The following is a 20,738-nucleotide window of genomic DNA, read 5'->3' on the forward strand; positions in this document are numbered from 1 at the left end:
GTACACGCTGCGGGTGTCAGAAGGGAGGCTGGGTGGGGGCAGTACAGCCACCCGCTTCAGCCTCCCTCCTTCTTCTGAAGCTTGCCTCAGGCAGGGGCGTGGGGGGGGAAGGGGTCCCTGAGCACAGGGTTCATTGGTCCTTCCCAGCAGGCGTGACTGTCTGAGGCTACCAGGAGTCTCAGGCAAGTTCAGAGTTTCCTGGTGCCGAGCACCCAAAGGTTTGGATGGATGGATGGATGGGAGGATGGATGGATGGACAGACAGAGGGATCAATGGACAGGGGGCAGTTTTCTGAATATTTCCTGGGCCTCACAGTGAAACCTTCTGTGAGCGGTGATAGATCTAAGTCCTGGTGGGGTTGGATTCCCTGAGGAGCACTGAGCATTCTTGGCCTGAGTGTCTCTGTGCCATGTCCTGTGTCTGCTGTCCACAGGCAGGGACACACTCGTGCACAGCCAAGCCCCTCGGTTCCCCCAAGACTGACCCACAACGCAGCCCCCACCTCCAAGGTCACGCGGGGGGTGACGTCATTGAGGGGTGGCCTCTCTAATGAGGGAATGCCCATCTCTGAAAAAGGGAAGGTGTGGTTGTGCCCACATCGTGCAGGCTTGACTTCCCCAGTGGCCACCTGTGCCCCAGCACACAGCCCCCGGCGTCCCCAGAACCAGAGGTGGACACTTTCCCTCCACATATTAAAACTAAAACTGGCTGGCCTCTTGGCTTCCTCTCAAGTGGCTTCTGTCAGTTTGTGGGAGTTTGCCCGAGCAAAACGATTGGAGTGTTTGTTTGTTTGTTTCCTCCCCCCGACCCTCCACTTACATTTCTTAATTCTAATGAAATAATGAAACAGGTAGCTCTCAGCCTAATTTGATTACTCACGTTCGGAGTGTTCCCACCGGTATGGTGCCATGCACGGTCACAAAGCGAGACGTTTCCATTCTTGAGGGCCACTGGGGACAGTTCCCAGGCAGCTAATGAATCACACTAATCAGAGAACCAACTTGAAAATTAATACATTCTACTGTAACTATTTAAAGAAAAAATAATTATCGAGACTGTTCTCACTAAATTATGCTGTCTGGAAGTTGCAGGAAGAATATCTTGTCTAATTTTAAGACGTAATCTGGGTTTTGCAGATTTTTCTTTTCGTAGGTGATTAAAGTGTTCAGTGTTGAGAAGACGAAGGGGTGCCCTTTCTTCCTGCTTTCGGGGCCTTGGGAGTGAAGCCCAGCCAGCCTTTGCCTCCTTCGGAGAGGAGACCGGCCCTCGAGCGAGCGCTACGCCCCCCCAAGCTTCTCTGGGGACTGCGGGGTCCCTGGCTGCCTCCTTGGGTGGGTTTCTTAGTAGATGGGATGAAAAGGACATGTTTGGTGTCCCCAGTTCCCGGAGCGCAGATGCCCCAGCTTAGCTGTGAGCAGGACGTGAGGTGGCGTGTGTGACCTTGGTGCGTGTCCTTCCTGCCTCCTCCACCCATGTCCCTCCTAGGACCCGGCGCTCTGAGACGCTCTCAGCTGCAAATTCGCAAAATGGACAGTGCTGTGTGGGGGACGCAAGCTTCTGAGACTCATGGGAGGTCTTCCTCCACTGGTGCCCCCTTCTCCAGGGTGGGGCATGCGGCAGGCAGCGGGCATTAGCTCAGGGACACCTCATGCCAGGATGGGGCGCTCCTCGCCCCTGCTCGGCCAGGCCTGCCAGCCCTGCGCCTCCCACCTCCCCAGTGAGGGATTGGTCGTCCCATCATGTGGGACGTTCATGCAGCAAAGCCCAGTCGTAGGGCCGGAAACGCCACGGAGAGTCCAAGCTCCTAATGAACAAAGAACACGCAGGCTCCATGGAGACACCAGGTTCTGAGAAGCACTGCTCGGCTGCTGGCTATTTTCTCTGACCACGGTGCTAGGCTGGGCCTTGTTGTCCGGCCAAGTCTGAGCTGAGTTCATGCTTCTCCCCCTCTGGGAGCCTCAGGGGAGACTCCCGCAGTGCTTGGGGGACACAGATGGCCTGGTCCCCTCCCACCGGACTCCCAGGATGGGGGCAGGCTGTTTGTGATTGGCCAAGGGCTTCTACCCTCCTTCCCGAAGGGCCGGTCTCGGGGTGACACTACCCAGCCTTTGTCCTGCAGGCCTCCTGCGTGCCTCCCTCTCCCTCCTGGCTCAGGCGTCTCAGCTTCCCTCTGTCCCTCCAGGACTGTGGGACAGGCATCGCTGGCCTGGCAGACTGTCCCATTAAGCGGCTGTCCGTCAGAAAGGGGTCCTCCCAGCACCAGGCCAGTTTCCCCACAGGCACTGCCCGTGGCAGGATGGCGCCTTCCCCCCTGTTGTCCCAGCTCCTTGTGAGACATGGGCTCACCTGACAGTAGCAGGGAGGTGTCCACCCCACCTCCCCTTGGCACTGCAGATGCCACGTCAGTGCTCTTGCCCTCAGGCTGGCGGTTGGGGGAGCTGCCCAAATGAAGGCCCTTCTGCCTGACAAGGAGCAACTCAGCCGGGGCTCTCGGGCCAGGCCCTCCCCCGACCGCCACCCCCACCTGCTCAGGGAATGACTCCGGGCTGGCAGACCCCTTGAACAGATGCAGCTGAATATACTGGACCCCTCAGAGAGCCCCCGTTGAATGGGGTCCACAGTCCACACACTGCTGCCTGAGCGTGGGGTGCGTGGGGCCTGGGGGCCGTGTGGGGCCTGTTCCCACTGTGGGCCCAGCGCAGTGAGCTTTTACACTGTCCCCTGGAGCAGATGCTCTCGTGCAAAGGACTTAGTGTCTAGGTGTGGCTGCTTTGGCTCGTGCTGCGTCCTCTGCCCGGACACACTCTCTGCCAATCCCATGTCACCTCTCATCCTTCTCTGACTCAACCCAGCAGAACCTCCCCCACAGGGGACGCTGGCCGCATGCCCTTCCGTCCTGGTGCCAAACTAAAGTCTGGGTGCTCCCAGGTGGGGCTGCAAGCGGAGGCTGGGCCAGATGTGGCCGCACACCCAGCACGGCCCGACCGCAGCGGCTCTGCGTTGGCGCTGCCTCCCTGCTGCGGCTCCCGTGACTGCAGGGCAGCCCTGGGGGGCTCTCCTCCCAGAGCAGCTCCCGACCTGGCCTCAGGGGGGTCTCTGGGTTCCGTCTGCCCCTCCTCCCCAGGGGCCCCCTGCTCTCGCCCAGCTGCCACGAGAATCTGTGCCGAGCTCTTAGCTGGGCGTCTGGAACCAGGTCAGCAGCCCTGGCTCCCGTGAGTCCAGGCCAGGCTTCCGCCTCGGACCCCGTGCTGGCTGTCAGCCCTGATCTGTGCCGGCGGGGACTGTGCCCGCGGCAAAGAGCCGAAGCATATTTTGGGGCCACCAGAGGCAATTTTATTTACCCAGTTCTCCAAACAGGAGTCAGTTTCAGCCTGACCCTGGGGGAAGGTTGAGGGCATGGAATGAATCCTGTGAACTGTGATGAGTGTCACCCACCCACCCTGAGACCCCGGACGTGGCAGACACAGGCAATAGGGATCATAATTACTAGAAATTAAGCAGAACGTGTGAGAATTTAGAAGCTTTAGAATTTACTGTGTTCATACCTATGTCATCTATAACTATATCTGTTCTAACATTGGAAGCCCTTGTGGGGGCTGTGGGAGGGGTGTGTTCCCAGGCAGGTCAGTCTGAGGTGGGCACGTGTTCTGGGCACTGACCCCAGGCCCCGTGGGCCCCAGGCAGGAGCCGCCCAGAGCCGTTAGCTGGGGTCTCTGGTGCCAGGCGGGGTTTGTGTTGTGTCCCCGCCACGCGGGAGCTGCAGGGCCCGGGTCCGTCTTCTGTCGCCCAGCTGCTATCCCCAGCGTGCCCGTGGCCTGCCTCAGCCTCGGCAGACTTTGGTGGCAGCGGCTTCTCGCTGGGTGACCTTCAGCTCTTTGCTGACCTGGTGCATGAGCACGAAACCCTAAGCCGTGACGCAGTGGGGCTTCCGCTCGGCCAGGCATCATTGGGTCTGCGGCTGCACCAACTCAGCCCTTGCGAAAGCCCCCAGGTAGATGCAGTCACCCTAGTTGACAGATGGGGAAACGGAGGCACAGAGAGGGTGGGCGCCTCGCCTAAGGGCCCAGCTGTGAGCAGCGGTGCTGGGACTAGACCTAAGGCCGGCTCGGGGGGCCCTCTGACCTCCCAGCCCCATAGGCCTTCTGCCTGAGCGGGCACCCCTGCCACAGGGGCCTTCACGCACCCCCCAGGGAGCAGGAAGGTGAGAGTCCAGCCTCCTGGGTCCTGTAAAATGTTCGCTGCGGGGACCCTATCTCCATGTGCCACGTCTCAATCGTCATGCGGTAGATTCTTCTGGAACCCGGGGGACGTCTCACGTTTGACGCTGTGGGTCAGTGTGTGCGTGTAGTTGTGTGTGGCGACAAATGTACATTATATAATTAGCATGTGTGTTAAAAGGCAGCCACCCCTGCCCCTGGGTGTCACCTGACCCCTCTGTCACCAGCCGTATCTGGGAGGGTCTGGGGACATATACTTCTGGGCCAGATGCTACCAGAGAGAGTCACCTCCCCATCTCAGATGGATGTGGCCCCTTTGGATGCCGTCTGAGAATATAGCCAGAGCTTCTGGAATCCCAACTGGTCTTGTTCTGGTTCACTTTTCCACACTATTGATAAAGTAAGCAGATTCATGTATTAATGGGAATGAAGAAACAGTTTATTCCAAAGGGGGCTGTGCAGCTTACCAGCCGCGAGGGGCCTGGGCATCGAGCGAGCAGTGTGGTCTCCCCAGGAGGGTCACCACCGCTCGTCCCTGTCCCTCTGTCCAGGCAACAGCTGGCATCATGTCTGTCACTGCACTGCTGTCTATGGAAGTCTTCCCAGGCCAAACTCAGGGCTCCTTAGGGCCGTCCCAGTTCTCCGTCTGATTCCTCAGGTTTGGGGGTGGGTGAGGCCCTCTGGGGGGCCAAAGGGACAGTGGAAAATGATTTCAAAGGCTACCCCACACCCTGGTCACCGCAGGCCTGTGTCCAGATCCCTGTGTCTCTGGGCTGGGGCCGCAGTGGGTGACCCCAGAGCAGGCTGTCCCAGGACGCTGCAGCCCCTTTGGCTGGGGCAGGGGGGTGGGGCCTCATGCAGCCCAGGCGTCCCCCTCGGTCCTGCTGGCCCCATGCATGTCCAGGGCTGCGTCCCCCACTCCAGAGGCCCCCTGGCCGGGCCCCTCTCCTGCTCCACTGACCCCTCGCCTTGTGTGGACAAAGCGGTCCTGAGACATCAATCATGTGAAAACTCCTTCTAAGGGAAAGATACTTGTCTGTAGCCCCACTGCTGCCCCAGACCGTTTGTAGCGTGATGTTGCAGGAATATAAGCAGACAGCAAGCGGGAGCCCTCTTTAGATGAGAGACTGTAATAAACCGAAACCCATTTACAAAGTAAACACAAACAAACAGCAAGACAAGTAGCATTCAGATGTGCAGCGTTAATTTGGCAAGGCAGAGGTGTGTGCAGACACGCTGCAGAGGTGGGCTCCCCGTGACACGGCCTGCTGGCTGGCTCGCCCGGTCTCATTTCCTCCTGTGCTTCATGCGACGGCGTGACCTTGAGGACAGCTCCCCGCAGGCAGCATGCTGTGTGAGGTCGGGGTGCTGACTGCCCAGGTGTAAACAGACTGTATTTTACCCAGAGCTGGCCGGGAGGCCCTTCGCATGGGGACCCTGATATCTCCCTGCTATCTTGTCCCCGTGAATTGAAGCTTCGTCCTGCAGCGTGATCAGGCACTGCCTTAAAGGGAATGGCCCAGTCATGGTGGGGGCTGGGGACAGAAAGAAGCACGCGTGTTTTCTGTGGCACATTTTGCTGGTGAACTGCTCCAGGACCAGGAGGGCGCATGCGAGGCAGGGAGTGAGCACTGCGCTCGGGAGGGGGACAGTGTGTGTCCCCAGGTCCTGGGTCACCCGCCCGAGTGTGGCACACAGCACCTGGGCCCCAGCCCGTGTTCCTGTTGGAATCGCTTCACATGATGCCGGATGCACAGCCTTAGGAACGAAGGGGCCGACAGTTGGGGCTCTGACTGCGCCCTGAGGAAGCCATGGCCGGGCTGCTCCCAGGCAGCGGCAGGTCCCTAGCTTTTTCTAGAAAGGACTTGGGACTTCAGAGCTCAGAGGCCGCCATCGTCCGTCCTTATGAAATAAAAACAACCAGGGTTCCGGCACACGGTCTCCTTCTGTCTCAGGAGGAGACGCTCCTCCCGGGCGCCTGACATGGGTGAGGAGGCGCCTGGTCCTTGCAGACCCTCCCTCGGGTCCCACCCGCTGTCTGGTGTGGCCCTGATCCCCTGGGGAGAGGCTGCTCTGGCCCTGGTGCAGCCCAGCCCCCCGAATTTCCTTGGAGGTGTCCCCACCGACCCTCTGCCAGGCCTGTGTCACCTGCGGCTGCCACGATCTGGCCTCAACCCCAGTACAGTTTGCACATTGTTTTGTCAGCTCTGTCGCTCACACATGTCCAGGCTGCAGCAGCGGCTTCGTTCTGGCGATATGAGCCCAGAAGCACCTAAACGTCCCGGCAGAGGGACGCCCAGAGCCGGGAAAGGAGCAGGCCGTGCTGGCCAGAGCCCAAGGCCCTGGGGACCACCCACTAGAGAACGGTGAAGCCCACCGTAGCTGCACACTGTGTGAGTGTGGGTGTGCACAGGTGCTTGTGGGTGTGCACAGGTGTGTGGGTGTGCACAGGTGTGTGGGGGTGTGCATAGGTGTGTGCACAGGTGTGTGCATGTGGGTGTGCACAGGTGTGGGTGTGCACAGGGTGTGCATGTGGGTGTGCACAGGTGCTTGTGGGTGTGTACAGGTGTGTGTGTATGTTTGTGTGCATGTGGGTGTGCACAGGTGTGTGTGTGGGTGTGCACAGGTGTGTGGGTGTGCACAGGTGCTTGTGGGTGTGCACAAGCGTGTGTGGGTGTGCACAGGTGTGTGCGTGTGGGTGTCCACAAGCGTGTGTGGGTGTGCACAGGTGTGTGTGTGTGTGTGAGGTGGAGGATGACTGGGAGGGGAAGGGGCTGTGCCACCCCAAGGCCATGCCGGACAGGGTCCCAGGGCTGCATCGTCCCCTCAGAGGCTTAGGTGGGCTGAGCTGGTCCATTTCCGGCTCTGAGACGCAGTCTGGACGACCTGCTCTCTATCTTGCCTGGGGACGGGCATGAGTGACCATAAGTGACCCTATGCCTCTGACCCGCCGGGAGCCCAGGAGCCACCGTGGTGGTGACACGTGAGCAGGCTGTGATCAGTGTCCCCAGCTGTCAGCCTCCGTCACTCGGGCTTCCTCAGCACCATCAGCCCTTGGGGACGCTGTCCCCAGGCCGAGAGCTGCCGCCCCGTAGGGGCCAGAGGAGAAGCTGTGACGTGGGCATGAAAGGCCCTTTTGTCCCTGGGACGTGGTGGCCCGGCGCGGGGCCTCCAACCGCCTCCAGCAGGAAGTGGGCTCGGGCTGGGTGAGCCAAGCTCCCTCGGGAAACAAAAGGCAGTGTGTGCTCAGCCGCGGCCTGCAGTGCCCTCTGCAGGGCTGGCACCGGCACACCCAGGCCACGGCCGTGTGGGGACGGGGTGGCGACCCCCAGTAGCTGCTCGTCCGCGCGTTCTGCAGGCGTGTCCACCTGACCACTGTGCGCCCATGTGCGCACGTGTGTGTGTGCGTGCACACACATGCTGTTCCACAAGCTGGCGTGTGTGTTTATGTGTGCGTGTGTGCACACGTGTGGGGCCAGGCACCTTGGCTGCCGCTTGAGCAGGACCCGTAACCCCTCCCTCCTTCCCTCCTCAGCACCATGTCACATGATGTCACATGTTCACAGGGCTGTCTCCCTGTGACATGGGGACCACGTGTCCCCTGCCCCACATCTCCCAGTTCTTACAGCTGACTGTGTGACAGAGCAGGAGGGAACGGAGGACAGGGGTCAGCTGTCACCACGTGAGCATCTGGACGTGAATGGGATCCACATGGGACAGGCCGCAAGCGGCGTGTGGCAGGGGGGCCTTGGCCGAGGGTGTGGAGCCACGTTGAGCTGAGGCCACAGTGGGACAAAGGGGCGCGTCCCAGCCTGTGGGAGGCAGGGGAGGGTGGCACGCTCTCCCAGGTGTCGGTCCACTGTCCCCAGCCCCACAGTCCGAGTAACTACGAGTGACCGTGAGTGACATGTATGTGGCCACTGACCAGCTGAGCCCTATGCTGCCAGGTGCTCGGTCTGTGCCTTCTCCTCAGTCACCCTGGGCGGGCCCAGCCCACAGCGCCAGTACCTCTGGCCCGAGGTCCCCTGGCTGGCGCTCGATGGTGCAGGATTTGAACCCAGGCCTGTCGGCCCCCAGCTGGCCCGCTAGCTTCTGGAGCTGGCCACGTCACAGCATGTCGCAAAGACCAGCCAGCACCATGCGGGCATCAGGACCTGAGTTCTGAGGCTGCCTCGCTGGATGGCCCTGCCCTGTGCGTCCTGTTCAGGGTGACACAGGTCTCTGTGGTGGCCTTGCTGAGCTGGGCCTGCCACCTTCAGAGCCTCATTCCGTCCGTGCCTGCGCCTGGGGCAGCCGAGTTGCTGCTCTTGGCTCCTGGGACAAGCACTGCTGTTGGGTCCCAGGCTTCCCCCCGGATGTCCCACGCCAACACCCACTGCTGGCCCTGCTGCACTGGGCACCTCCCGTGTCCCGGGCGAGTAGGCACTGACTGGCTGTCTTCTCTCCCGCAGCGCGGATTATCCGAACGAAGCAGTGGTGTGACATGCTTCCTTGTCTGGAGGGCGAAGGCTGCGACTTGTTAATCAACCGGTCAGGCTGGACGTGCACACAGCCCGGCGGGCGGATCAAGACGACCACGGTGCGTACGCGGCCGCCTTGGCTGTGGGGAGGTGGGGCCTGGGAGGGGGAGCACGCCGGGGAGGTGGCCCTCACACCAGCAGTGACAGGGTCAGAGGAAGCAGGCCGCCAGCCCTCGCCACCGCCTAAGCCCCCCCCCTCCCCGGGGCTAGGTCAGTCTGTCCCCAGCTGTCCTTGGCCCATCAGATGGTCACTGAGTGTGATGGGTGCCCAGCAGCTGGATAGAATCGCCCCAGGCTTGTCAGCCCAGAAGCTACACCAGTGCCCACGCATAGGAGATTGGTGGTGGATGGAAGTTGTCTTGTTTCTGGGGAAACACTAGAACCCCGCAGACTGGCCTCAGATGTCTCCCCTGAGGCAAAAGGCAGGGGGGGCCGGTGGCCCTCATCTGGGCATCTGCTCCTGCCTCACGTACTGCGAGGTGGCCATTTATAGCAGAGACCCCGAAAGGTTCCTGGTTTCCTGGCCGTGCTTCCCGCCTCAATGCCACATGAGAAATTGGACGGGGGTGGGGCCTGGGGATCTGGGGGCTGCGGCCCTCGAGTGGCCCCCCAGCAACGTCCGCCCTCTTCGTGCCCGGCAGCCTCCGTGTGAGGATTCATGGGTCGTCCTAGCAATGGGGTCAGGAGGCCAGTGTGGTGTGGCCGCCACAAGGAGAGCCCCAGGTGTCAGGCACACCGGGGTGAGCAGGACTCAGGCTGCTGGGGCACATGCAGAGGACAGAGCTGTGAAGTTGTGACATTGGCTGCAGGGGCTCCCCAGCCTGTCCCTCGGATTTTCATTTCCCGGAGGCCTCTCGTGTTTGTGGAAATTCGGGCAGCTTGGCCTGAGGGTGGCCGGGCCTGGGCGCTCCGGCCAGAGCATGGTATCTGACAGGTGTGGGAGCCGGGCTGGGCCAGCCACCCACACTGAGCTGTGCCAGCTATGCCCTGAGCGCCTGTCTGAGCCGCCAGCCCGGCTTGTCTGTGCATGTTCCACACGGGGCTGGTGATTCTGTCCTCACACCTGCGAGGTGTGCTGGGACCTGCGGCTCGTCTCCTGCCTCGCGCTCTAAGGTGTGCCCAGGCCTCCTGGAGCGCATCCGTTGGGGCTCCCGTCTGTGCTGCTGGACTTCTGGGGCCACCGTCCCCAGACCCGTGGGACGCAGCAGTCAGTGTGGGGTACCTAGTGGGGCCCAGGGCAGGAGACCCCTTTGAGTGAGCACCTGGAGGAGTGAGACTTAGAGAGAGAAGCTGCAGACGGCCTGGCCACTGCAGTGGGCCTGGGGGTGTGGCCTTGGGGTCAGGCCTGCCCTGCGGGCTTCAGTGTGGCTCTGGGAACAGGGAGACACCAGCCGTTGTCACGGTGAGTTGCGCTTCCTGTCTCATCAGACCCCCGAGCCCTTCCCAGCACCCTGTGCCCCCACCCTCGGAGGCCCTGGGGGACAGCTGCATGCAAAGGACCAGGCGCCAAGCACCCCGTCCCACGGCCCCGTCAGCAGGCCCAGCCCCCTCTCTGCATGCACGCCCCTCAGTTCCTTCACTTGCTCCCAGACCCTGCTGAGGCTCACGGGCCTGGGAGCTCAGCACCCTCATCTCGCTTTAGAGCTGTGAAAACGGCAGCTGGGGGTGGCTGAGAGGCCGCTGGTGGCCGGTGGTCAGTGCGCCCAGGGGCTGGGCTTTCAGTCTGCCGGGTCCGCCCCTCAGCAGCTGGCTGTTCCGCTCCACGCTCAGCTTCTCTTGGTCTCAGAGTAGATCAGCCTCGCTGGGGCTGCGCAGACAGGTGGACCTGCTGGTCCAGGTGCAGGAGGCACAGCTGCCACACCTGGGCAGCCAGCAGAGGGGCTCGCTCTCAGGGCTCTGCACTCCCCGAAGGGGACACTGCTCGCTCTTGGACAAGTGAACGCAGCGTTGCTGGGCGACCTCTGACCTACACGCTGGGTGTGGGTCCCTCCAAGCTGCCCTGCGGTGACGCTCGGGGACTTGGTGTGCTTGGTGCCTTCCCAAGTACCTGCAGACGGGCCTGTGGCTCTAACAGAATCCCTGGCCTGCGGCGACCTATTTTCAAAGCTTTCTTAAAAGCTTCGTGGAGCTCTTGACCCAAACACCGTAGAGTTGGAACGTGCAACCCCACTTCCGCGATTGCATCTCGGCTCTCATCGCTGGTGGATTAGCGCGGTGGGGCTTCTCATCTTACCGCAAATTGGTTTTCTGTGAGATGGGCTTTAAGAGACCTCCTGATTACTTGGCCACATGGCTGTTAATTCCTTCTCAGCCCAGCACTTCCTCAGCCACAGCCACGTCTGTTAGCGGTAGTCACCCCCTCCCGCATCACCCTTCTCCGTGGGGGCCGTGGCCACCCCCTTCTCTATCCCCACTGAACTGTGAGCCTCTCCAGGGCAGGGTCCCACGACCCCCACTCCCGCACCCAGGCCCCCAGAGACACCTGTGATAAATTGATGAGCTGAGTGCAGCCCCGGACACACGCTGACGTCTGCGCTTCCCAGACCACGCTTTCCCGAGTGCAGGTTGTCACCCCATTAGTGGGTCGTGAAATTAATTTAGTGGTTCGTGACCAGCTTTGAAAAGAAGGAAGAAGAAACAGAATAAAAATATTAGAGCACATCCTGTGTCAAAGGCTGGATGCCGTTCAGTGAGACACATGCACATGGTCACAGCGTGAGACGCAGGGAGGTGGCAGTGTGACATGGACCCCGGCCAGGTGTCTTGGGAGACCCTGGCGTCCCTCTTGGTTTTGCAGGCCGTGTCCCCTCACTGTGTCTCTGCTCTGCATCAGGCAGTGAGGCCAGGGTGGGCACGGCAGGCTCTCCTGCTCGTGGAGACAGGCTGGGAGCTGAGACTCAGCCGTCCGTCGCCCGGCCAGGAATTCGCCCCTTGCAGCAGGGCTCACTGACTGGGAGGCGAGAGAGCAGCTGGGGCCTAAAGCGGGGAACCGGGGCTGCACGGTGAGCAGAACGTCCCCCTGCAGACTCACCACCTCCCTCACAGATGTCAGCGGCTGTGCGTGCTCGCTGCTGGCATTCCAGAACATTCTAATCAGGGCACACTCTGCCGTGTTGTGTCATATTTGTGGGTTGCAGGGTGCCCAACAGTGAGCTGCCATGCTGTGTCCTAAACCGGACTCAGCCAGCTGGTTTGAGCTCAGCTTTTCCAATTAGCTGTGAGTTCCTTGCTGCTGGCAGACCCGGTTGTGGGCGAGGGGTGTCCCTGGGGAGTCGGTGGCACTCTGTTCAAGAGCTGGATTTCACAGACTCCCTACAGCAGAGCACAGACTCCGAGCCGAAGCGAAACAGCCGCTGCCTGTGATCACATCAGCACCGGTGTCCAAGTTCCGCTGGGCCCCAGGGACCTGGCGGGCAGCGCGGCGGGGGTGGAGGGGGCCTAGGGCCTCCGTTAGACACAGGAGGCGTTCCCAGGTCTGCTTGCCTCTCAGCGGCCCGGCCAGCACCTGTCCTTCCCCCACCTTGGCCTAAACCGGCTGCTGACTTGGAAGGGCCTCCTGCTGTCCGGAGCTAACTGGCCCGGGAGGTCAGCAGAAAACACGCTGCAACCAGGAGTCTCGACATCCTGGGATTCAAAATATGCCACCCGAGGGCCTAGTGTGTGTCAGATGTGGCCCCGCTGAGAGATCGTGAGGAAGACGGGCCAGGGCTCAGGGATGCCTCCCACTCACGGGCACTCACATTCCCAGGGGCCATTGCTTGCTCCAGGCCCCCAGTTAAAAGCAATGGAACACCCGTGCTGCCCACTTCTGCCATCTGGAAACTCCTGAGAGGTGCCGGGAGTGAGGAGGGGACATGGCACAATCCATGTGCTGTAAGCAGGAGAGCAGGCAGCAGCATCGCGGTCCTGAATGCTGGAAGCGGGTGCTCTTGGCAGACCGGGCAGCGCTGGGACCCTAGGGAGCCGCTGATGCTGCCCTCTGACCCCGGTGCTCAGGAGGCGGGTGCAGGCACCCCGAGTGTGGACTGCAGGCGAGGCGGAAACAGTGGGGCCAGTGAAAAGGCTGTGGGACACACCTGAGTCCCCTCCCTGTCCCCACTCACTAGAGGCTCAGGCCGGAGAGGAGCCAAAGCTGAGTGGCCCAGGACACTGCCTGTGGAGGAGTTTCCTGAAAACCGGGAGATCCAGGGAAAACCCAGGTCCTGAGTCATGAGACCCCGCTCAGCGCCCTGAGGGCTCAGTCAGGACAGGGGTTTCTTTCTGGAGAAACCTACAGTGTAGTTTCCTGCGGCTGCCAAAGCAGGTGGCCACATGCTGGGTATTGCACAGCTGCAGGGGTTCATTCCCTCCCCGTCTGGGGCCAGAAGTCCAAGAGGAAGGTGTGGACTCGGCCATGCACACTCCCGAGGCTGTAGGGAGCGTCCTCCTGCCTCATGTCTGCCTGCAGTCCTCGCTGGGCCCAGCTGTGCAGTCGGCCATCACATGTCTGTCCCCCCGGGTGCCAGACCCCGTCCTGTTCTTCATAGAAGCATCAGACATTGGACTTAAGGCACCCCCTAAATCAAGGATGATTTCATCGTAAGGTTCTTCACTAATTACATCTTAAGAGACCCTGTTTCCAAACAAGATCGCTTTCCGAGGTTCCAGGTGGACGTGAATTCTGGGAGATCCTATCCCACCCACCGACTTACAAAGCCCGAAACAGAAACTGGGGTGTTGTGAGTTGGTGCCAGAGGCTGTTCTGTGAAGCCACCACCTACCTGTTGGTGCTTCAGTGCCTCTCTCCTCACCTTGGGGGACAGCACAGGGCCACTGAAGAGAGGACAAAACAGGAACAACGTGCAGGAAAGGGGCCAGGAATTCAGAGGAAACAGGGATACTGATGCCGCAGAAGAAAAGGCATCTGACAGAGCAGCACAGCAAAGTGACAGGTAACGTATCACGGTTGCGCCAACACACTGAGCTGGGGCCTGTTTGTTACACGGCAGTAGCTGACTGCAATGAGAAGTTATGGCGGTTTGGGGAAGTGTATGTATGCGCACACACACATATTTCCATGCCTGTTATATACTTACAGGAGTGTGTGTGTGTGTGTGTGTGTAACAGGATTTGTTAAAAATCCAGTAGAATGTGTGGGACATAGAATTGAGGCAACCGCTCAGAAAGCCAGAAAGTAGAATGTTTTTAAAGAAGTAGGAAATAGGAAAGGGAGACAAATAGATTAGGAGATCAGTTTGGGAGGTCTGGAGAATACAAAATCCAAAAATAGAGAAAAACGAAGACATTATCAAAGCAGTGTTTTCTAGAAGAACACCCAGGACTCGCAGACGTGGATTTCCCATGTGAGTGCAATCACCATGGGCCGGAAACAAGTGACTAAAGACTCCTGAGACAGAGCCTGGACGTGAAAACATTCTAGAATCTCAGGGAAAATAGGTACAAGCAAGGACTCCGACATCACAGTGCCTCTGGCTTCTGGGCCTGGAAGCCACCGAGCCCTGTCTCCCAGAGTCCAGCCTGCGTCACAGGAGGCGTCACACACCCGAGTGATGGGAGGACAGGCTCTGGGACCAGTGGCCCTGCTCTTCGCTCTGCCATCGTCAGGGAGCCATGGATGAAATGCTCCAGGACAATGAGGGGTGTCCTGATGGAGACCTAGGGCAGGTCTGCACAGAGGGGCTTCTCCAGGGGAACGGGGCCATGGGGAGGCCCCCTGCTGGAAGCTCCTGGAAGAGCTGCTGGGTAAATCCCAGACACCTAGGACATCAGGGAGAGAAATACCTGAGGCGCTTCCAGGATACGACACAGGGATTTCCGGGAGCTCGGGCCTGACCCCACATATCCACTGCATGGTTTGCTCCACACAGATTATTAAGCCCCTGTTGTCTGATGGGCGTGTGGCTGCCACTGCGGAGGTGACGCACAGGATGAAGGACCGAAGCCCTGCCTCCTGGGCCCTGCCTGGGTCATTGGGCACAGCTTCCCAGGGAGGTGACGGCTAAGCTGAGTCAGCCAAAGGACAGCCAAGAGGGGTCCACATAGGACCTGTCCTAGTGCCAGCTCCTGAGAGACCGACTCCAGAGGCATTCGGGAAGCTAAGTGTCACCCAGGATGACTGAGGCAGGGGCCCGGGGGCCACAGAGCAACTTAGGGAGAGAGGGTGAGCTTTGACCTTTTGCGGCCGGTTTGGGCTGTGGAGTTTAGGTCAGCCCATCAGGTTGCTGATAAGACACTGGTCCCGGCAGGCACGGGGTTCAGGATGGTGAGCAGAGCACTTGAGGAGACTCGGTGACAGACGGTGTGGCTCGGGGGAGGGGGAGGGCAGTGAGACGTGAGGGTGCACTCGTGGTTTCAGCCTGATTCTGCTGGAGGCGCCGTGACCACCTCCCGCCTGCACACGGTCGGCACTGAACCCCACTGCAGTGGCCATCAGAGGTCAGTGGGGACAGGGGGCCCTTCTTGGAAACAAAGGGACGCAGTGTGGCAGAGCAACTTAAAGGTCCCCAAGCGGGGAGGATGGTGGCTGAGGTCCTGGCGGGAAGCCCAGAGCTGACCTGGCAGGTGAAATGTGCCCCTGGATGGCTGGCCTCGGTGAGCAACGAGGGGCCGTTGGCAGCCAACCTGTGTAGCCCCACTTGGCACTGTGGGTGCCCCCTCCCCGGCCCCCCAGCCTCGGTTCTCTCCCTCCCAGAGCAAAGCCAAGCTCAGGCACCGGGCTCCCCTCTTCCTGCAGCCAGTGCCCTGGTCTGTCGGGGCTTCTCCCGGGCCCATGGGTTCCCAGGATCCCTGTAGCCTTTTGGGCCCCCAGTTGCATTGGTGCCTCTGTGGCACCTGCGGTCACAGGTCCAGGTTTTCTGTCGGTCGTGTGATTCCTCCCTTTGCCTGTGGCTGGGAACATGGTGCCCCTCATGCTCAGCCTGCCAGGGGCTCCTCCTTCCCGAGCCTCTGGGCTTTGGGGAATGTTGTCACCAGGTTGTCACCAGGTTGTCACTTCCTCCATGACACGCCTCCTGGCCTCACTCTTGTCCCAGCTGGAGGCCTTCTCTCCCCTCCACCACCTGCCCATCCATCCATCACTCCTGCTATTCTGAGCCTCGTCTTCTCCCCGCTCAGCCCAGCCCAGCCCCGGGCACTGGGCACAGGGCACAGCGGGCTTGTCCCCGGCAGGAAGGAGCCGCAGAGGCGGGATTATCCGGACCCCCACCGGGAGGGCTGGGCCTCCCCAGGCGATTGGGCACGTGAGGTTCATCTCTTCTCCGGAACGAGCCGTCCCAGCAGTTAGAAGCTTTTATTACAGCACTGAGTCTCAGCTGTGTTCCACTTCTCACTCTGAAAACCAATAAAGAAAAATGATTCTGAGCCCAAATGAGGCAGCGTGGGGCTTTATTAACCGGAGGCCACAGTCCGGCGCCTTCCGACCGGCCTTTGCTCATCGCCTTGGGGAGCAGGGAGGCGGCCGTGTCTAAGGGTCTGCTGGGGTTGCCATCGTCCTGCCAGCTAGCGGTCCTGGGCCCCAGGCAGAGCCCCCAGTTTGCTGAGGGCCTTCTGAGCCTGCCGGCCTCTGGGGGCTTCTCATGTACCCTGCCCCCCTCCCAGCCCAGCTCCTGTCGGCCTGGTTTCCCCTCGCTACAGGGGGAGGGCAGGGCTGGTGAGCCCCCAGGGCAGACAAGGCTTCCTCCTACGCCCAGCCACAGGCTGCCTCTGCTCCCGCCTCTCCTGTTTCAGAGGAACACACCCTGCGTGCACCCTGAGCGTCCTCTGAGCCCGGCCCCCAGTCCAGATGGCACAGTGCCTCCTGGAAAAGTACCTGGAACAGACGATAGCAGACAGGGAATTTGGGTTCTGTGTTGATCTGTTTACCCTATGGGCACATCGGGCCGTGTCACACCTGGCCCCCTGCCCTGGGAGTTGGGGTGCAGGAGAGGAGACCCCAGCTGGGCCCTCAGGAAACGGGCTCAGGGGCTCATGTCTCCAGCCAGGACTGTGCTGTCCTCCTCGGTCCACACTGGGCAGGTCAGCGGAGCAGAAGGACAGAGATGGTGTAGAGAAGGCTGGGCCTCAAGGGAGTTTGTCATCGTACCTCAGGGGGGGACACGATAACCCCACGTGCCATCTGGGCCGTGTAAGAGGCTCCTGCGTTAGATGCAGTGGGTCCCGCGGAGGGAATTAGCCAACGTGCCGCCATTCGCAGGACGTGGTTTTACCTCTGAGCGTCACAGTGGGCAGAACGGATGTGCCTGGAATGGACACACGGGGTTTTCACCTGGGGGTTTTCTCTTTGAGTCCTGCATGTGGGGGCAAGTAGCCAAGCCCATGAGGACCGTCTGCGGCCAGTGCCAGGTGGAACCATGGCTAGGAGGGTTCCAGACATTCCCTGGGAGGACACGGAAGCTTCCTGTCATGTGCAGAGCCCTCCAACGAGCAGAAACGCTCAGCCGGTGGCCGCATGTGGGGTTGCTCCTTCCCAGGAAGAGTCCTTGACACACCTGTCCCTCCTGGTGGGGGTGTCGGGCTTTGTGCTGTGTCTGTGGTGCGGCCCCGAGGCTGCCGTCCTCCCCCCAGCACTTGATCGGAGGGTGTTTATGGCGGGTCCTGCTGGAGCCCCAACACCATGTCTGCGTGGGCCCGAGGACGAGGGCGGTAGGGCTCAGGATGAGGCACGGGAGGGCGGCCGCCGAGAGGAAAGCAGCCGGAAAGAAGCAGGAAACGGAAGAACCGCCTTCCTTCTCACCGGCAAACGGAGCTCAGACGGCGGTGGACCCCGAGCCACAATAGAGCCTGTGGTCTGTTCTCCGAGTGGCACCACAGGGCAACCTGGGGCCTCTGAGTGCGACGTCCTCCCAAGGACAAGTCCCAGGACGGAGGTGCGGACGGGCCGGAGCGGACGGGGGGCTTCACCCCGAGGGGGCGCGGCTGCAGCGTCTGGTTCCTTGTCCTGCTCCGGGAGCAGCACCGATCGTTACTCTGATCCGGCTGTAATCCATTGTGTTCTTTGAATCACTGCTATTCATCACCACAATAATAGCCGGACATTTTAATAGATTTTGTGTGTAAACAGAAACGCATCTGGCTGGCGCGGCATCAGCTAGTATCGTGAGCGGTGACATTCTTCATTTTCTTGGCAGAAACGAGCCCAGAAACAAACACAAAAAAATGGGCTTGGCCAGCCTGCGTTATTTCTGCCGGCACTTTTGGCTCCGTAATCGGAGACATTGTAGGTGGTGGTAACTTACGGCAACTGTGCTGCATTCGTCTGAATTTTCCCTAAAGCCGTTGTTCTGGGAATGTTTTAAATACATAAACGGGGAGTGGCTGAAATGGAGTAACTGTGCCTGGGGAGGGGCCCGGTGATCGGACAAGAAGCCACCACAATGGGGGTGGCCCTGATGCCACAGAAGTGACCCGTGGGCGGCCTGCGCAGAGGACGCACCTGCCCCGCCCCCACCCCTGGTGGTCTCCACATTGGATGCTCTGGGTGCAGGACAAAGCCCATGTGGCCTCCAGATCTCGGGGCCTCGAGGGACTGTTTTGGGTGCCCGGTGGGCCTACAAGGATGGCCCCAGGCTCAGGCACATTGCTGAGAATGTGAGGTCCGAAGTGTTTGTTGAAGAAATGGGAGAAAACACTTGTGTAGGGGATGCCGGCCAGTTTCCCATGTCCCACAAGCCTGCCTGTTGGTCCCAAATCAGCTATGCCAAGGGAAGGCTGGGCCCCGCCCAGGACACAGGATGTGCCCCCAAAGGAATATTCAAAGCTCCTGAGTGGGACAGACGTTGTAGGGCCAGCAGACATGCTGCCACCACCACGCTGCCCGTGCCAGCCTGCCTGCCACGCGGCTATGGGCTGTCCTTGGCCTGCCACCTCCCTTTGTCCCGAGCCTTTGCCTGGGATGCCGGACGTAAAGGTGTCCTTGGAATGGTGAGCGTGCCCCTGCAATCCTGTAAGCACAGGCATTGTCACCTGCGAACAGTGAGCATGTGACAAGGACAGACAGAGTTGGAGGTGACCCCAAGTTCCCGGTAGAGTCATTTGAATTAACTCTGTCTTCTGGTTCCAGGTTTGGTGAATGTCTTGATGGACGTGCTGGCACCCAGGTTGGGTGCTCTTGGTTTGCTCTGTGCTGTGCTCTGACAGACGACTGTGCTTAGCAGTTTCTTTTTTCACAAAAGGGCAACGGTGCATTAGCTTGTTCTCGCCTGCACTATGAAAAGTAAGATTGTTCCTGCAAGCAGGAAGAAGGCCCCGTGCACAGCGCAGAGGTGTCGGTGGCAGGCGGCGATTCCCACCAAACACGGCCCCCTTCCGTGTTCCAGAGCAGACGGGCCATGGCTGTCCGCTCGCCCTACGCCCCGGCCGGCCCCTTACCCCCAGGTGCTGGTCACTCCGAGCCTGTCCCCATGGTTGTGTCTGCCCACTCTGCCCGCTCAGTGTGCCCGGATGTGACCCCTGTCCTCAGCCCAGCTCCGCCGGCCGCAGAGACAGCAGCACGTGGGGCGGGGACTCTACCAGGCGACCCGTCTGCATGCTTAGGTGCGTCACCGCGGGAACCAGACGCAGCATCGGCAGAGACGTTTGTCAGAGACCAGCCTTTAAGAAGGAACTAGGAGGGTTGTGTCTCAATCCAAATCACGCTAAGTGTCAATGCCCCGTGAAGCCCGAGCTGTACCAGTGATGTAGGTTCTGGGTGGGACCGACCAGCATTATCATCACTACGGGCTGTCCCCAGGCCCCTGTTGTGCCAGCTGCCCCCGAACCAGAACATACGTCTCAGCCTCACCGGCTCTGTGTGTGTCCGCATGGCGCAGGGCCTCCCGCAGTGACGAGCCCTTGCTGGGGTCTTTGTCCCTGTCCTTCCTGGACCCGATCGTCCTCCCGTTGCCCACCAGGGTGACAGTCTAATATACACGTGGTAGGGGACCTTGCAGAGTCACTGTCTTCTCTCTGAGACCCAGTGTTCTCATCTGTAGAGAGTCCCAGGCTGACCTCACAGGTTCTTTCTGAAAAGCCAGGGGAGTCTGTACGTAAAAGGATGGTTATTTTTCTCCTGTGGCACCTTCCGGAATATCCCCACTATCTGCATCAGAAGGAAGCCACACGCTCGGCCCCGCCTGGGAAGCCAGCCTCCAGGGCATCTGGTCCTTGGTGCTGCAGAGCAGGGAATCCCGGGCCCGATTGGACTGCTGCGTCTCTCAATTTTGTCTGGTTTTCGGTCACACGTGGCCTTGTGTGGTCATGGGCCACGGGCTCCAGGCTCTCATGGGGCAGGTTGGCGAGTAATGAACACGGGACAGCTGAGTGTGAGTCTGCAGCGCCCCTCCTCCCCATGACCGTGGCCAGCCACGCCACGAGCAGACCAGCTGCCCGGACATTGGAGGAAACACGACAAACCCGGCTCCTTCTGCCAACTCTGGGGCCGAGAGCGGTGGCCGTGGCTTTCTGGATTAATATGGAAGCAGAAATGCATTGCATGGCCACTGCCCAGCGAAGGACAGCTGGCGATGGCCTCATGGCTTGAAGAAAAGAGACGCATGTACTGAGGTCACGGAAAGCCCCTTGGGCATGTCACAAATATGGGACACTGAGCTCCACCTGTGACGTTGACCTCCCAGAACGCAGACGCAGCCATGACAGAGGGCCTTGCGGCAGCTGCGGTGGTCAGGAAGCAAGCAGGCAGCGGTGGCGTGTGCCCAGGCAGCCCCTCCACGCTGTGCAACAGTGTGACAAGCACAACAGGCGGTGGGTGGAGTCTCTCCTGTTGGGCAGGACGAGGCGATGCCCCCAGGCCTCGTACTCACTCGTTCTCCCTTCCCCAACCAGCATGAAGCTTTCCATCCGGCTCAGGCAGAGAACTGGCCTCAGAGGTGACAGAAGACCCCACTGGGAGCCGCCCCTGCTTGTGAAAGCCTGGTAGGTGTCACGTGAAGGTGACTCCCAGACCTTCCGGCCAGCCTGGAGCAGGCAGAGCCTCCCACACCCCCAGGAACTGAAAGGAGGGATGGAG

The 20,738-nt window shown here is 60.5% G+C and overlaps 1 protein-coding gene across 7 annotated transcripts in view; it reads left to right on the plus strand.

The window, feature by feature from the left end:
* The window catches only part of TAFA5 (TAFA chemokine like family member 5), a 170,557-nt gene that overhangs the window by 132,212 nt on the left and 17,607 nt on the right, over positions 1–20,738 (plus strand). For 3 of the 7 annotated variants that reach the window (XM_074326601.1, XM_074326599.1, XM_019710880.2), the window contains exon 3: positions 8,669–8,796. In XM_074326601.1, coding sequence (XP_074182702.1) covers positions 8,669–8,796 — 128 coding nt within the window. Of the gene's footprint in view, positions 1–8,668; positions 8,797–15,850; positions 16,100–20,738 lie in introns of those variants that run through there. The other 4 variants (XM_074326600.1, XM_074326598.1, XM_019710879.2 and 1 more) reach the window with 4 other exon arrangements.

The sequence above is a fragment of the Rhinolophus sinicus genome, linkage group LG02 (assembly GCF_036562045.2).
Source record: "Rhinolophus sinicus isolate RSC01 linkage group LG02, ASM3656204v1, whole genome shotgun sequence".
In the NCBI taxonomy this organism is placed as follows: domain Eukaryota; kingdom Metazoa; phylum Chordata; class Mammalia; order Chiroptera; family Rhinolophidae; genus Rhinolophus; species Rhinolophus sinicus.